General features: G+C 46.9%; 1 protein-coding gene across 7 annotated transcripts in view; it reads left to right on the top strand.

The window, feature by feature from the left end:
* Nucleotides 1-14,631, top strand: part of OPCML (opioid binding protein/cell adhesion molecule like) — a 334,176-nt gene that overhangs the window by 158,988 nt on the left and 160,557 nt on the right. For all 7 annotated transcript variants that reach the window (XM_054005489.1, XM_054005487.1, XM_054005488.1 and 4 more), the window contains exon 2: nucleotides 7,749-7,981. In XM_054005489.1, the coding sequence (XP_053861464.1) occupies nucleotides 7,749-7,981 (233 nt within the window). The remainder of the gene's footprint in view (nucleotides 1-7,748; nucleotides 7,982-14,631) is intronic.

Here is a 14,631-nt window from a genome sequence, read left to right as displayed (position 1 = left end):
TGTGTAGAGACCCAAATGAGATGGGGGCTCCGTTGTGCTAGGCACATATATACATGCTGGAAGAGATGGCCCTTGCCCCAAAGAGCTGGCGATTTAACAAGGCATATTGTTCTTCCCAAAGTGCAGATGAGAACCTGAGGCTCAGACAGATCAAGTGACTTGCCTAACGTCACACAGGATGTGTGTGGCAGAAGCAGTGCTTTGGCCCCACGACCACTCTGCCTGTCTGCTGAGATGTTCTCATGGCTTTGAACTAAGCAACTGAACTTTTCAGGAGCTTGATCAAATCATCAGCAGTCTTAAGCCTCCCCTCCTTGAGACTTTTGTTCCTCCCAGGAATAGATTCATAGACTTATAGAATATCAGGGTTGGAAGGGATCTCAGGAGGTCATCTAGTCCAACCCCCTGCTCAAAGCAGGACTAATCCCCAGACAGATTTTTACCCCAGATCTCTAAATGGCCCCTTCAAGGATTGAGCTCACAACCCTGGGTTTAGCAGGCCTATCTGTCCCCCCAACACACACTTCTTTATCTGTCACCAATCCCCCTAAACCTCAGCATTAGAGGAACAGTGGCACTCTGACTGGAGAGCAGCAAAGCCTCATATTGCTCTAGCAGTGCAGCTGGCACCACTGCAAATAAAACCTCGCCCCTCAGAAAGCAATGCAAAGGTGAAGCAGGAGCTATTCTCTGCAGCAGGCCTGCCTGCTACCCCCTTAATGTGAGACACTGATAGGAGTCGAGGGGTGGAACAGCAACCACAGGAGATGAAGGTGGCTTCTGTTCTTTAATCTTCCCTACATGGTAACAGCATGTCAATATCATTAATGAGGCCAGGCGTAGGCCTGCCTGTGTGATCCAAGCAGGGGCCTCTGTTAATAGGCCTCCAGAGATAGGGGCTGACCACGCGCTCTAGCAGAATGCAAAGGACTTAGCAGCGCTATCTGTATTGTTGACACTAAGTAAAATAATTCCCTGGAAAACTTCAAAATTAGCATGTAAGGAGGAAGAATGGTTGCAATTAGAGTGCAAGCAGCAGAGTCTAGGTGCCCCAAAGTCCCTCCTTCATGCATCTTCTCACTCCGCAGCATTCAAATTTGTCTCCATTGTCTCTTGCAAAGCTGCATGACCTGTAAGGAAACTCTTGTGCTTTCAGAGCCGTGATGGGGGGATAAAAAATGGGCCTCCAGAGGCCTGCGCTTAGAGAGCATGGATTTGTCAGCATCAGCAGAGACAGGGTTAGAGCCCGAGCGCCGCATGGCTTCTTTTTGCGGCCTCCGCTCCTGGGGAAAGAATGAGGAACTAGCCCTGATGGCCACCTGTTGTGGTGGGAGGTGTTGTCGGTGAACCGGTTGTGCTGCTGGTGACTTTCTATTTCGCTGTGTTTGCTGCCATGTGAGACCAAAGTCTCTACTCCAAAGAGCAGAGAATATAAACCAGACAGACACAGAGGAAATTGTATTCATGTGATACACACAGGAGCACTGTAGTGGGATGCAACGCATCATCTCAACAAAGAACGCACCAGACAAGAAAGACTGGTTTGGGGTTTTTTTCCTGCAAGTTTGTTGGAAGAGCCACAGGCTGATGGCTTTCTGCTATGGGCAAAAGTTATGCAGTTGGCTTGCCCAGCAGAAGTAGGTGTTTGCAAGTTGATACAACTTCATTCCTCCTAACCCCAAATGCAAAATTAGTGAGGGGGGAGACTGGTAAATATTCAGGGTCTAGCTGCAGTGTTCGGTGACCCCAGTTCTGAACCCTTCCCTGTGCTCCCAAGCCAAGAGAGGCTAAGGCCTTTCAAAATTTGGATCCAGGTTTCAAACAACCCCCAAATCGGGTGATTATAAAAATACAGGCCACTTGTAAAATTAGGAGCCAGGTCTGGTTCACATCTCAGCCCTACTCTCCAAATGTGGGAGTGTTTAGCTCAGGTTTTGATTCAAGCCCCTGTTTAGATTCAAGGGTTTCCCCAGGATCTGCAGTTCTTCAGGGGTACTGCCATGAAGGGAGGAAGTCTGTGCGGTGGCACTGCAGGACTGAACCTGCAGGGCACCCAGCGCTAAGCACCCTTCACTCTTGCTGACTTTAATGGGAAGGTTGGCCATACCTACAGGAAGGGGGACTCTATCCTGGGAAGAAGATTTGGGGAATGGTGGGGGTGGTAATAAAGGGAACATGAGCTCCCAGTGTAATGCTGTGGCCAAAAGGGCTAATGAGATCCTCTGATGCAGGGGAATCCCGAGTAAGAGTAGAGATGTTCTTTTACCCTCTGTATTTGGCACTGACAAATATTACCCAGCCAAAACACAACATCCAAGAAGGGTTATTTCCCGTCTCATCAGACATTCTCTCCTCACTTCCCCCACCTCCTTCTGGATTTGCTACACGATACCTGGGAGATGGAGACAGAGCCTTCAGGAGAATGTTAATGCAGGTTTGTCTTTGTTCTTAATTAGATCCCTTCAAGGGAAAACCTCCTGGCCCGGTTTATTATCCAGCTTTGTCAGAGTTTGTCTGCTTTATCTAAACACTTTGGAGAAGTCTCTTTACCTGTTTGCTTTACGGGAGACATTATCATAATCCTGGTCAATTGGAAATAGGTACAAAGGGCCACTCCGCAGAGGAGGGGATGCCTGAGGCTTAGGATATAATGGATATTGGTCTTGGAGCATGTTGAACAATTATGCAGGGCGCTACTGGAATTTTGGTGCCTCTGGGCATGTGTAGTTAGATCCAGTGTGGGGTGTGGGCAGGTTCTATAAATACAAAACTCGGCATACAAGTAGCCAGCCCTTGTGCAAAGTGACAGAGTTTCTTGGTCTCACTTATGCTGGAGCATCTCCAGGGCCTATGGGTCAAGTAGAATTTGTTATTGCTGGTGACGTACTGATTCATATTAACCATAGTCGATAGGTGCGGTGCTTTCGCCCCCCAGACACCATCCTGAGCCCAAGTTTTGGCATGGTGTGAGGGTCATCTCTTTGTAAAGTCACGTCCCATGGGAGTTTTTGCCCGAGAAAGCACTTCAGAGAGCAAACGTGTGCAAAACGTACCCAACACACCCGGACCCATGCAGTTCTCCCGCTTTCATTGCAAATTCAAACCCCAGCCCAGGATCAGTGAGTCGCAAACATTGGCAGGTGTATGGTTTTGATGCAGTGCAGCAATTTCACCTGCTTTTTGCTTTGAGTTCTTTGGGTGCTTTCCAAACTCATCAGGTGGCTGAGGGAGGGGTGGCTGAGATTCATGCAGCCCTAGCTAGAGACACAGCGGGCCTGATTCTGATCTTGTTTACTCTGTCTTTTAACTGAGTAACTCCACTGCTATCAACAGAGCCAATCCTGACTTCTACCGGTGCAAATGAGAAACTCACAAATACAAGCAGATGCAGTTATACAGGGGCATGCTCTTCTCCCCACTACACAGGTTCACCTGCAGTCAGGGACTGCACCCAGGTAAGCGAGAGAAGCATTTGAGCAATGGAGTTTTAACTTGCACAAAACTGGAGTGAACAACTCTTCACTGTCACTTCAAACCCTAGTCCCTGTACTTCCCCCCTTAATGAGGGGACCAGATAGTACCTTGAGGGGCTTTATACTAGATATTTATATGAGTACAGACATGCAAGTTGTCTGTTTTACATATTATTGCCCTGATTTTTCAGTTCACGCAATGAATAATTTACAGAAAACGTGTGTAAGTATCTCTTTATTATTCATAATAATGAACTGAGACAGGAGTAATAGTCCACTAGACTGGAATTCCCTAGGGCTCAACTTAACTAGGCTGCGCTTAGCTCTCCCCCGGTTCATTTGAATAAAGGGAGGGCTCTGAATCCTGACATTAGAATAGCAGGGTATGTTGCAGGTCAGGCTTGGCGTGTGCTGGCAGAGCTCTGGGGGTGTGGGAGAAGGACTGGGATAGCAGTGGGAGGGGTGCTTCCCATCAGGGGTAGGGGGGTTGCTTTTGATTCAAGCCCACCTTTCATTTCATGGATGGCCTTCCCCAAGAACAGTCTGCAGTTCTTCATGGCTGGCTGCTGTGAAGTGAGGAGTGTTTTGTGGTGGCACTCTGGGGCTCATCCTCCTAGCTGCAGGGCACCTCCTGGGAAGCACTGAGCGCCCTCTGCTGACTTCCAGGAGACTTGCATCAGCTCACCACCTTGCAAAACCTCACCTTGCAATGTTGGGGACAGGAATAGCACAACATGGGTACAGCAGGCATGGGTGGCTCCAGGCACACGGTACAAGCGCGTGCCTGGGGCGGCAAGCTGCGGGGGGCGGCATGAGGGCGGCAGTCAGGCAGCCTTTGGCGGTCCTGCGGCTTCGGCGGCAATTTGGTGGCAGGTATGCCGAACGCATGGGACTGGCAGATCACCCGCAGAAACGCCGCCGAATCCGCGTGACCAGCAGACCACGCCTGACTGCCGTGCTTGGGGCAGCAAAAAACATAGAGCCGCCCCTGACAGCAGGTGAGGATTGAGATTCACTGGTCGAATTCTGCGGGACTCAAGATTAGCTCTGCAGGTGATGCCACATGTCAGAATTAAAGTGCATCGGCAGAGTTGTACAGAGAAGCCAAGACCTGGGCTGCCAGTCTGGATTAAGGTGCACGGGCAGAGTGGTATAAAGGGAACACAAAATGTGATTCCAGTGGCTCAATCCGTCTGTTGTTTGAACTTTGATGGGGGAAATGTAGGGTGAAATGACACCTCTTCCCCATGGTCTGTGGGTCCACCATGTCCCATTAAATGATGCGGTGCCTCCTTCTGGAGTGGTGGGACTGGCCCCTTTGCCACTTCTCCAGCTCTTGAGAGGCAAAGCTTGTGTAGCTGCAGAAACAGCATCTTGTTTGAAATATGGTGGCCTCCTGGGGTAAAGGTAATAACATGCCAAGCTCAGCGGACCATCTGTCTTCCTAGGAGTCCACACTTGAAGTGGCTAGTGGGAGCATGCAGCCGCTACAAGGGGAGAATTATTTGTTTAAGGGAGCATATATCTCTAATTCCTCTGCACCGCGTGCCCAGGGGGGCACTGAAATATGCTTAATGCAGTCCCACCCGCACACCCCAAATCATAACCTTGATCGAGTTGACACTCGGTGAACATGGCGTGGGAGGCATATAACATTTCTGCAGCTTCAGTGCAAGAGGCCCAACACTCCCCTCCTGCCACATCTGGCGGCAGAGGTGAGTGAGATGAAACGTCTTGGAAGGTGCTCCTGCCAATTTATAAGTTTGAAGAGGGGTCTGAGCAGTAGCAGCAGCATTCATGCATGGCGCGACCCAGCATGGCCTGAGGATCTTGCCTCAGCACAGGGGGAAGAACCAGATAACCTCTTGGGACCCCAGATCGCTGTGATTTCGATGGTGTTAATACTCTGAGAATTCCCCTTCCATACCAATGTCAACTCACACGCCTCAAACACAAAAATAGATACCTGGACCCCCTGCTCCCATCCCCTTTGAAAATAGTAGTAGCCTTGGACCTGTTCGTTTGCTAGCGATTAATGGCCCGTTTGGGTCAGTATGGGCTACAGACACAGCTTTTCGGCAAGGAACGGTGCAGGATCAGTTTAGTATCTGAGACAGCTTCTGATCGGGGACTGTGTCCCATCTGCAGCTGGCTGAGTTTGAGAAGCCTAGGTGGGTCTATAATTGTAAGGGCGGTGGGGTGGTTAAGGCACTCGCCTGGGACTCGGGAGATCTGGCTTCAATTCCCACCGCTGCCACAAACTCCCTATGTGGCCTTGAGCAAGTCACTTCTCTTGACTTGCCTCAGTCCCCCATCTGGAAAATGGGGATTAGAATACTCCCATTTCCTGCCCTTCATCCCTCTTTTCTATTTAGACTGTAAGGCTCGGGTTTTTAAAAGGTGTTGAGGTGTTGCTGCACTCAGCCTTCATGTCCTATGTGACTGAGGTGGCTAAGTTCCATTTTCAAAAGAGGTGTAGGAGCCTAAGTCTATTGAAAGTCAAAGAGACTCAGGCGCCCAAAGCCCAGATCTGTAAAGGTATTTAGGTGCCTAATTTACATTGATTTCTGTGATTTGAGAATCTGGGCCTAAGTCACTTGTGAAGTTAAATCACTCAAGACTTGCAATGCTGAGCAAAGCAATGCCTAAATCCCTCAAAAATCTGGGCCTATGAGCTTTGGGGAGCAGGGACTATTTCTTAAAGTGTCTTTATAACACCTAGCACGATGGGGCCCTGATCTCAGCTGGGTCCTATAGGCACTGCTGCAATCCATAGAATAATAATCACCAAGCCACTTCCCAGCTCTGTGCCTCAATTTCCCCATCTGTAAAATGGGGATATCACTGGCCAGCCTGTCAGGGGAATTACGAGGGTTAATTCATTCATGTATGAAAAGCCCTTGGAGATCTTTGAAAGGACAGTGCTGTAGGAGGACCAAGTATTACTATTAGAACCCACCAATAATGTCCATTTCATCACAACCAAATGTTCTTGCCTTCTGTGCTTGCTGAAGCTTTGGAAAGAAAGGGAATGCACTGGAGAAATGCTCAGCTCTTGATATAGCCAAACATGTGACGCTTTTTCCAGGGGTGCTCCCGAGCCAGACAGACCCAGGAGTAAAATACATTAAGATCATCTATAAAAATAGAATTAGAAAGACGTGTGTTCCAGCCTTCCAGGAACATTTTAATTTCTTCTTTGCACCATTCCTCACCGACGGTAACTAACCGCTCAGAAACGGGGCTCTAAAACTTTCCAGTGTTGAGTGGCAGGAGGGGGGAGGGCTGAAGCCAGGCAGCAAATAAATAATTGAAGTAAGAGTGTGTGTGTGTGTGTGTGTGTGTGTGTGTGTGTGTGTGTGTGTGTGTGTGTGTGAGAGAGAGAGAGAGAGAGTTAGTTACAGCTGCTTCTCCAAAGGCCCCACTCACTCTTCCTCTTTTTTCCTCTCTTCCTGTCCATTTCCCCATTTCCTGCCTTTATTCTGAGGCTGTTCAAGCCCTCTGGGGCTCAGTACTGTATATCACACAGGGACCGGATGGAGGGCCTTACTGGCAAGCCAAGCAAATTTCACAGTGTCATCTAAAATTCTGTATGTCCAGCTAGTGAAAAGGGGAGGGGGAGGGGCTGTGATGGTCGTGAGGGAGGGGTCATATGAAGAGCTTCTCTTGGCTTTCAGAGGACAAACTTAGAGTGGCTTCCACCCAGAAAGGTGACACTGTTCCTTTCGGGGGACACAGTTTCTCCAGCACTTCAGAGCACCATGTGGTACTGCAGTGAACAGTCGAAATTTATCCGCATAAGGCTAGGATGTGACCGAATAGAGCTGCAGGTGGGATGTGTCAAATATCCTGGGATACCTCCCCTCCAGATTCCTGCACTGGAGTTTGGAACTGAAGGGCACTTTATGAATGTCTCTGGTATTGTCCCTAGTCCTGTGGAATAGTTTCTGTGGTTCTTTGTCCAATTCATGTGGGTTGTAATCTCTTGGGGGTCAGGAACCTGCTTTTTATGTGAAGTCCCTACTACACTTGTGGGGGCTATGGAATAAGAATAATAATGAATACGTTTGCTAAAGTGGTTTCTATAAAACCCTATTTCATTGTTTTGCCGCCCTACTGTTCGCATCTCTATTATCCTGTACAGAGTCTTTTCATACTAAGTTGCCCAAAACCACTAATGACCTCTTTTCAGCGTCACTATTGGGCAGCTCTATGGTCACGTTCCTGGCTGGCCATTGGCCTGTTTTATGACACTCTCTCTCCCTCCGTTTATAGGTGTACCGTGGATGAGAGGGTCACACGAGTAGCTTGGTTGAACCGTAGCACCATCCTGTATGCTGGAAATGACAAGTGGTCTATAGACAACCGCGTGGTCATCCTATCGAACACAAACACCCAGTACAGCATCAAGATCCATAACGTGGACGTATACGACGAGGGGCCCTACACCTGCTCCGTGCAGACAGACAATCATCCGAAGACCTCGCGGGTGCATCTGATCGTGCAAGGTAAGGCTCAGCGCTGCACGCTGAGAAAGAAACTTGTTAAACTGAAGGCAGCCAGGGCTTCCCACCACTGCCGCTTCTATTAGGTGCTGCTGATGATGCGCAGGGGATAATGAGACTGATAATTCCTGCTCGCTGGCTTGGATGCTCAGTAGCCAGGCATGAAATCTTGTCCTTTGGCTGCTGTTCCACACTCTCTGCTAGATGGAATGTGGGCCAATGTCCTCTGATGATTATCCCATTGCAAGTGCTCTGCCGTCTTGGGATTGAATATAGAACAACTAGTGACTCCGCTAATTGAAAGTTTAACTTGGGCCCCTTAGTGCTTGCTGCTTCCAGTTGGGAACTGCACCCAGGACTAATGGTTGTTAGCCAGGTATGCTACCAGCAACGACATGGCTCCATCAGCTTAAAGGGTCTGGATTGTTGTGGTCAATGAGCTCAGCTGGGGACTGTTCTTGAAGATACCCCTGGTAACAGCTCAAGTATTTCCCATAGGAGAAGGCGAGAATGGCAAGCCGGAGTTTGTTTTGATAGTATCCTAGGCGTTGGAAGGGCTGGTCGGGCATTGGCAGTTCTTGGTTTCCCGCCTGCTTAGTGGGGCTCAGTTCCAGAGGAATAAGGGATTCTTAGCATTGGAAGTGATGTCTCAGTGGCACCTTACTGGCCTTGACAGCAGAGTTATCATCTTCTTTGGGAAATGCAGTGCTGAAATAAAAGAACTGTCAGGTACTGTAGAGGAACAGATTCAAAGAGAACAAGGCTATCACTTTTCAGGAAAGAAGACAGATTGTGTAAGTACGTCAAAGTCAATACAGGCCATAAAGGGCTTTTGGCATACAGCTTCAATGGATAATACTATTAGAGAAATGCCTTGGCATAACACAAGCTGTTGGGTTGAAAAGTGGGCGTCTCGGAGTCTCTTCAGTCAGAAGGCTCTCAGAGCTTCTAGATCTGAGACAGGCTGGGTAGGAGGAGGTGGGCTGCAGCATGTAACTCTTTTTGAAGGAGTTCCATTGAGTTGGAATATTTGATCCAAATCAGAAGAGTCTGAAAGCTTCCAGTATCCGCTGGATAACATGAATTATAAACTCAGAAGGCATGCGCCCTGCATCCCCTGGAAGGAGATGGAATCCTCCTTGCGTGACTAGGTCAGGAAAATGTTCCTGTGCATTAGGAAGAGGAGGTAACACTGACACTCTACTGGTTGGAAAGCTGTGGTCGCTGGTGGAAAGAGCTGTCAAAGAAGGGGGTGTAGGGCGGTTTTCACAGCCAGTTGAATCATAGAAATAAATGCTGAAATGCATTGGTTCAATTATCTTCAAAGAATAATGAGACCAGCTTTGCCCGTGAGGGGCTCTTGTTTTTCTCAGCACTGAACAGATTTCACCCCTTCACCAACCACCCACCTGCCCACTTCAATTAGAAAGTAACTCCAGATCCCTACCTCTTTGCAACAGCTATCGGGTTTTGTTCAGTCTATAGATTAATTTTTCAGAGTTAGTGTTAGTTCAGGTTAGATAAAGATAATGAAAGTTTCCTAATCCTCTTAAAGAAGATTTATCTGGCTGAGTAGAAAGCTCTCAGAATACAATAAGGCATGTATAAAACCAGGACCTAATCTTTCCTTTAATTTCAAACAGCTGATGGGTATTGATTTTGCAATGAGCAAATCTGAAAAATTTCTGTGCCCCAACCTGTTTCTTAAAAAAACTCCTACTATTATTTATCCTCTCTCCATTTAGAAATGCTAAGGTCTGATTACTGCCACCAATCAGCTGTCATTAAGGAAGAGAAAAACCCACCCAAATCTGTCACCTACCCTGTTAATTATGTATAGATCTAAGAATCAGTTACCTCACCGCTTGCCCAGATTATTGTATGCTGTTTTTCTTGCCAAGCCTCTGATGGAATTTACGGTCATAGTCCATTTGGGATGCACTGTATGCTGTACCAGGCATTCTAAAATAATCTAGGCATTGTCACCAGGGAAGGGCAAAACTAATTTGGGAAAAACAAAATAACTTACTGGACGTTTCCCTCCCCATTTGGGGGCATTTCTAGATCTGAACTCAGATGAAGCAGCTGCTGAAATGTTTGCATGGCTGCATATTCCATTTTTACACCCATCTACACATCTGACATTCAGCAGGGTCTGGAAAGCAAAGTGCTAATATACCCCCCCAAAAAAAGCCTGATCTTGCGAGATATGCACCTAAATTTGCAGAGCCAATAGACTCTGAGAAATCTCTCTCTATAACCCTAATCTATTTATCTACCCTATCCCGTCTTTATCTTTCTAATTCATCTATTGCCCATTTCTGATGTATCTGAGCACTTGACACCATTATATAAACCCACATGAGTGATTTACACATGGACTTCTCTTTTTCTTTCTCCTCCAAGATCCAAATTCCAAACCTTTTGAGGTTCACCCATACCTCACTGTAACTAGAGACAGGTTCAGAAGGCAAGTTTCAGAACTGGATATGGATTGCATTTAGCAGAGGGTTCAAGAAGCAAGTTTGATGCCAAGGCAAGTGTTCGGTGTCAGGTTTGATGCTGCTGAAATTCCTTGTGCTGGTCTTAGGACAGTGTATCCCCAGATACATGATTTTGAGATATGGTCCATCGTGGCCTGAAGTCTTAGGAGAACAGCAGTTCTCATGAGATTTTGGCTACATCCAAACCATTTACTACTAAATTAACTATAAAAATCCTGGTGTGATTGTTTTATCTCTGTACTGGCACTTCAGTGTAACTACTTACGTGGTTAGAGCGTGGTGTATGCTTACGTACCTCACTGAATTGGGGCTTATGTGATGCAACTTAGTGGTTATATGCCCAGTTTCAAACTGGAACCAATCAAAATGTGTCTGTTCCTGCTAAGTTTCTTTGAGCTTTGAGGTTAAAATTCTCACCAGTACCATCGATCTACAGCAGGCATCGTCCCTGGTGTAATTAAGTCCACAGAATAATCTTAGGGATGCATTTGGCCCTGGGATTGTACATGGTAGTTCTAAACTGGAATTTACAAGGGGGCACGGAGTGTGATGTCAGGCATAGCTCCAGCACCGTTTGCTGCCTCCACAGGGTTAATATTAAGGACTGGAAAAGACTGGGTGGGGACCAATATTAGGAGAGGTGAATGGATGCAATATAGTTAGAGGGCAGGAAACAGATGGAAAGGGAGGGGCTCTCCTTTTTGCTGCAAGGGTGTGTGTCTGAAATGAGTGTGTGTGTGAGACAGAGAGAGAGATTATAGCTTTGCCTCCTATTTCCCCCTCCGCACGCTCCACCTCTCCTTTGCACATAACAACCAGTATCTTGCCTACTAAAATCCTTGTGTGATTATCTTATCTCTTTAAAACAAGACGAAAAAGCCTCTTACTTCACAGAGACGCTTGTGCCAAACTCTGCTTGCAGCAGAGGAGAGCTCAGGGAGGTAGAGATCCAGGGGACCTGCAGCCATGGCTTTCACAGCAGCACAGTCTGCAATGCAGACCTTTCCCCTAAAGCGCTCAAGAATCAAGAAGGTTAGGGATTGTGACCATCATGGACGACCTTCCTCTGGAAATGCTTTATTTCCACACACGGGGCCAATTTTGCCTCGAGCGTAACCAGGCATTGTTCAGTTGACTTTAATGGAGTTCTCCCCACTTAACGTCCGCTGTGAATTTGGTCTGTAGTTCTTAGCTTTACCTTTATTCACCAGATGACCGGATCTTCATTTCACACTCTCCGTGTCTTTCTGGAGTCGTGATCATGACCCCGTGCTAAGGATGCTTGTGGCCAAGTGGTGTTTGAAGCAATTTCAGTGCTAGTATGGACAGGGCAAAACCAGAAAGTGCTCGGTGGTGCTGAAAATGGTTTTGTCCCATCCATACTATCAGTTAAGCCATTTTCAGGACATGCTCAGGGAGATTGAGGGCAAAGGTCATAACAGTAGGTCAATTTCCCAGTTTAGCCGGGTCTTCTAAATTGAATCTGAGCTTGAGGGTCACAAGTGACTGTGCGAATGACTGATTGTTTTGTTCGACTGGCAATTCTGAAAAATGCGGGGGGGGGAGGGGGATTGTTTCAGGTTGACCTAAAAACAAAAGTTTATTGAAATTTTCAGCTACACAAAACACTAATAGTTTCAGGGTGAACAAAACATTTTGTTCAACCTGCGGTGAAACTTTGCATTGAGATTTGGAGCTTTTTAAAACCAAAAATCATTTGGAATCAAAACAATCAAAAACGTTTGTTGACTTTTTTCAGATTTTTCTTTCGACATGAAGTATTTAGCGAAACCAACACAACTTTGTGAAGCAGTCCAGAGTCACTGACTCTGCATTTTTCACTGAAAAAAAGTTTCAGCTGAAAAATGTCACCCATTGTACAGGTGACCGCACTATAATGGAAACCAGGTAACCTAGATCCAGTACAACTTGAACATATAAAAAAGCTTTTACTTTACTGGCTTCCTATCAGTGGAAATGCATTCATTATTTTCTTCTTTGTGATTTGTGATTGGTAGCATAACCCAGGCCTGCTTGATGTGGCGCTCTGTCCTCCTCTAGTGGCACCTAGACCATCAAGAGCAGGGGTTCTCAAATTGGGGGTCGGGACACCTCAGGGGGTCGCAAGGTTATTACATGGGGGGGGGCCGCAAGCTGTCAGCCTCCATCCCAAACCCCGCTTTGCCGCCAGCATTTAAAATATTGTTAAATACATAAAAAAGTGTTTTTAATGTATATGGGGTGATTGCACTCAGAGGTTTGCTGTGTAAAAGGGGTCACCAGTACAAAAGTTTGAGAACCACTGATCTAGAGATTGATGAGTCTGTTACAGCCATGGCTAAAAGCTATGTATCTTTCAGCTCATGCAGTAGAGGCTCATACACTAAGTTTCAGAAGTCCCAGGTTCAATCCTGCCCACCGACAACCTGCGTCTGTTGGTGTTACACTAGGACTGGCCCTATAGGAGGGGATCCATTCTTCCCCCCACCTTTTTTTAAAGCAAAGTCATTTGCTTCATTTTGTCCCTCCAATAAATGCATGAATTGATACTGCCTGGTTGTCATTTCAATGGAGCCATAAGGTACTACATCAAGGATTGGTCATAGGAGATACAAAAACTTTCACCACTTGTTTCCTGCTTCAGATGGAGCCCTGGTTGATAATGAGTAGGAGCTGTTTTGCTCTGACAACTCTTTGATGGCCTGAGTCCAGTTCTGAGCGGGCAGTATCACAGAGCAAACCACCAGTGTTGACAGTAATTGCCCATCTCAGCGAAGAGGCCAAGGACTAAATGGGCCATGGAGACCGAATGCCCATCTTAACTCTGCGGTTGGTTCTTCCTGGTTAAGGTTGAGCCTTGCAGGATAAGAGCAGCATATGGAGAATTTGCACAGTTGCAGCACACATTGTCCCTGTTCAGTGGATAAGTAGAGGACTCCAGTCTCTGGGGCTGTCAGTCAGCATTAAATTAATGTACATTTTAAATAAAAAGCCCAAACACTGCACTATCTCTAGTGTAAACTGTAACATTTTGGACCAGTAATTACAGTGTATACATGATGTCAACCTCATTTTTCATACAGTGCCTGAAGGGAGGCAGTGCCGTCTACTGGTCAGAGCAAAGGAGGGGGAGCCAATATTCCTGGATTCTATTCCCAGTTCTTGCCACCTGACTTGCTGTGTGACACTAGTTCTCACTAGTTCTCTAATTGCCTGGTGTTTCCCCATCTCTTACATGGGGATAATAATCCTTAATTCACTGTTACTAATGCTCATGAAGTGCTCAGAGAGGCTCAGATAGAAGCTCTCTCAGGTAGGAGAGCAGAGGATCATCATTTTTACCTAGTTACACCCAATGGAAGTGCCAGTGCTCTGATAGAAAGTTGGCACTTAAAAGACCCTCACCACGTTCTGCTGCATCAGGGAGATTATAGCCAGAATGCAGCAATAAAAATGAAAGAAGGGAAGGGGGGGGGCAGATCCTGAGTTTAAACCTTTGAGTGCAGTTTCAGCACGGAGCGAAAATCTACAGGTGAAGCAGAAAACTCCTGAAAACTGGCGAGAGGCCTGAACCCAAACGCTGGCTCTAAAGTCACCCAAGCTTTGGGGGTAAATTGCATTTGGATCTGAACGTTGTGATTGACCCGCCTCTGTATAATAAGAGGATACAGTGGTCGTGTGGTGAAGTTTAGGAGATCTGGGAGGCTCCTTCCCAGCTCTGCCACAAGCTCTTCAGGCAAGTCCAGTTTTCGAAAGCAGCTAAATGACCTAGGAGCTTACGGCCCAGCTTGACAACAGTATTTAGATGTTGCTCTGCTCAGCATTGCAATTTCTAATTAGCTCAGGAACGTAAGTCTCATTTTCAAAAGTGATTTAGGGACTTAGGTGCCCAGGCCCTATGTTTTTTAATGAGTCTAAGGCTAAAGACCTAAGTCCCATTTGAAAATGGGTCTTAGGCGCCTCCATCATTTAGAGCGCTGTTGAAAATGTGACCTTTATGCTATGTCTACATGGATGGCAGCGTGTAGAGGACTGGGACCTCATGTGTAACTACACACTGCTATGAAAAGTGGGCGTCATCCATACTTGTCACTGCCGTGTGTAGCTACTTGCTGCAGTGAAAAGACTCCGGCAGTGGGGAAAGGCTCC

This window comes from Malaclemys terrapin, chromosome 15, assembly GCF_027887155.1.
Source record: "Malaclemys terrapin pileata isolate rMalTer1 chromosome 15, rMalTer1.hap1, whole genome shotgun sequence".
Lineage (NCBI taxonomy): Eukaryota > Metazoa > Chordata > Testudines > Emydidae > Malaclemys > Malaclemys terrapin.
Note: the sequence above shows the minus strand (reverse complement) of the source record. Positions and strands in the feature narration are given on the sequence as shown.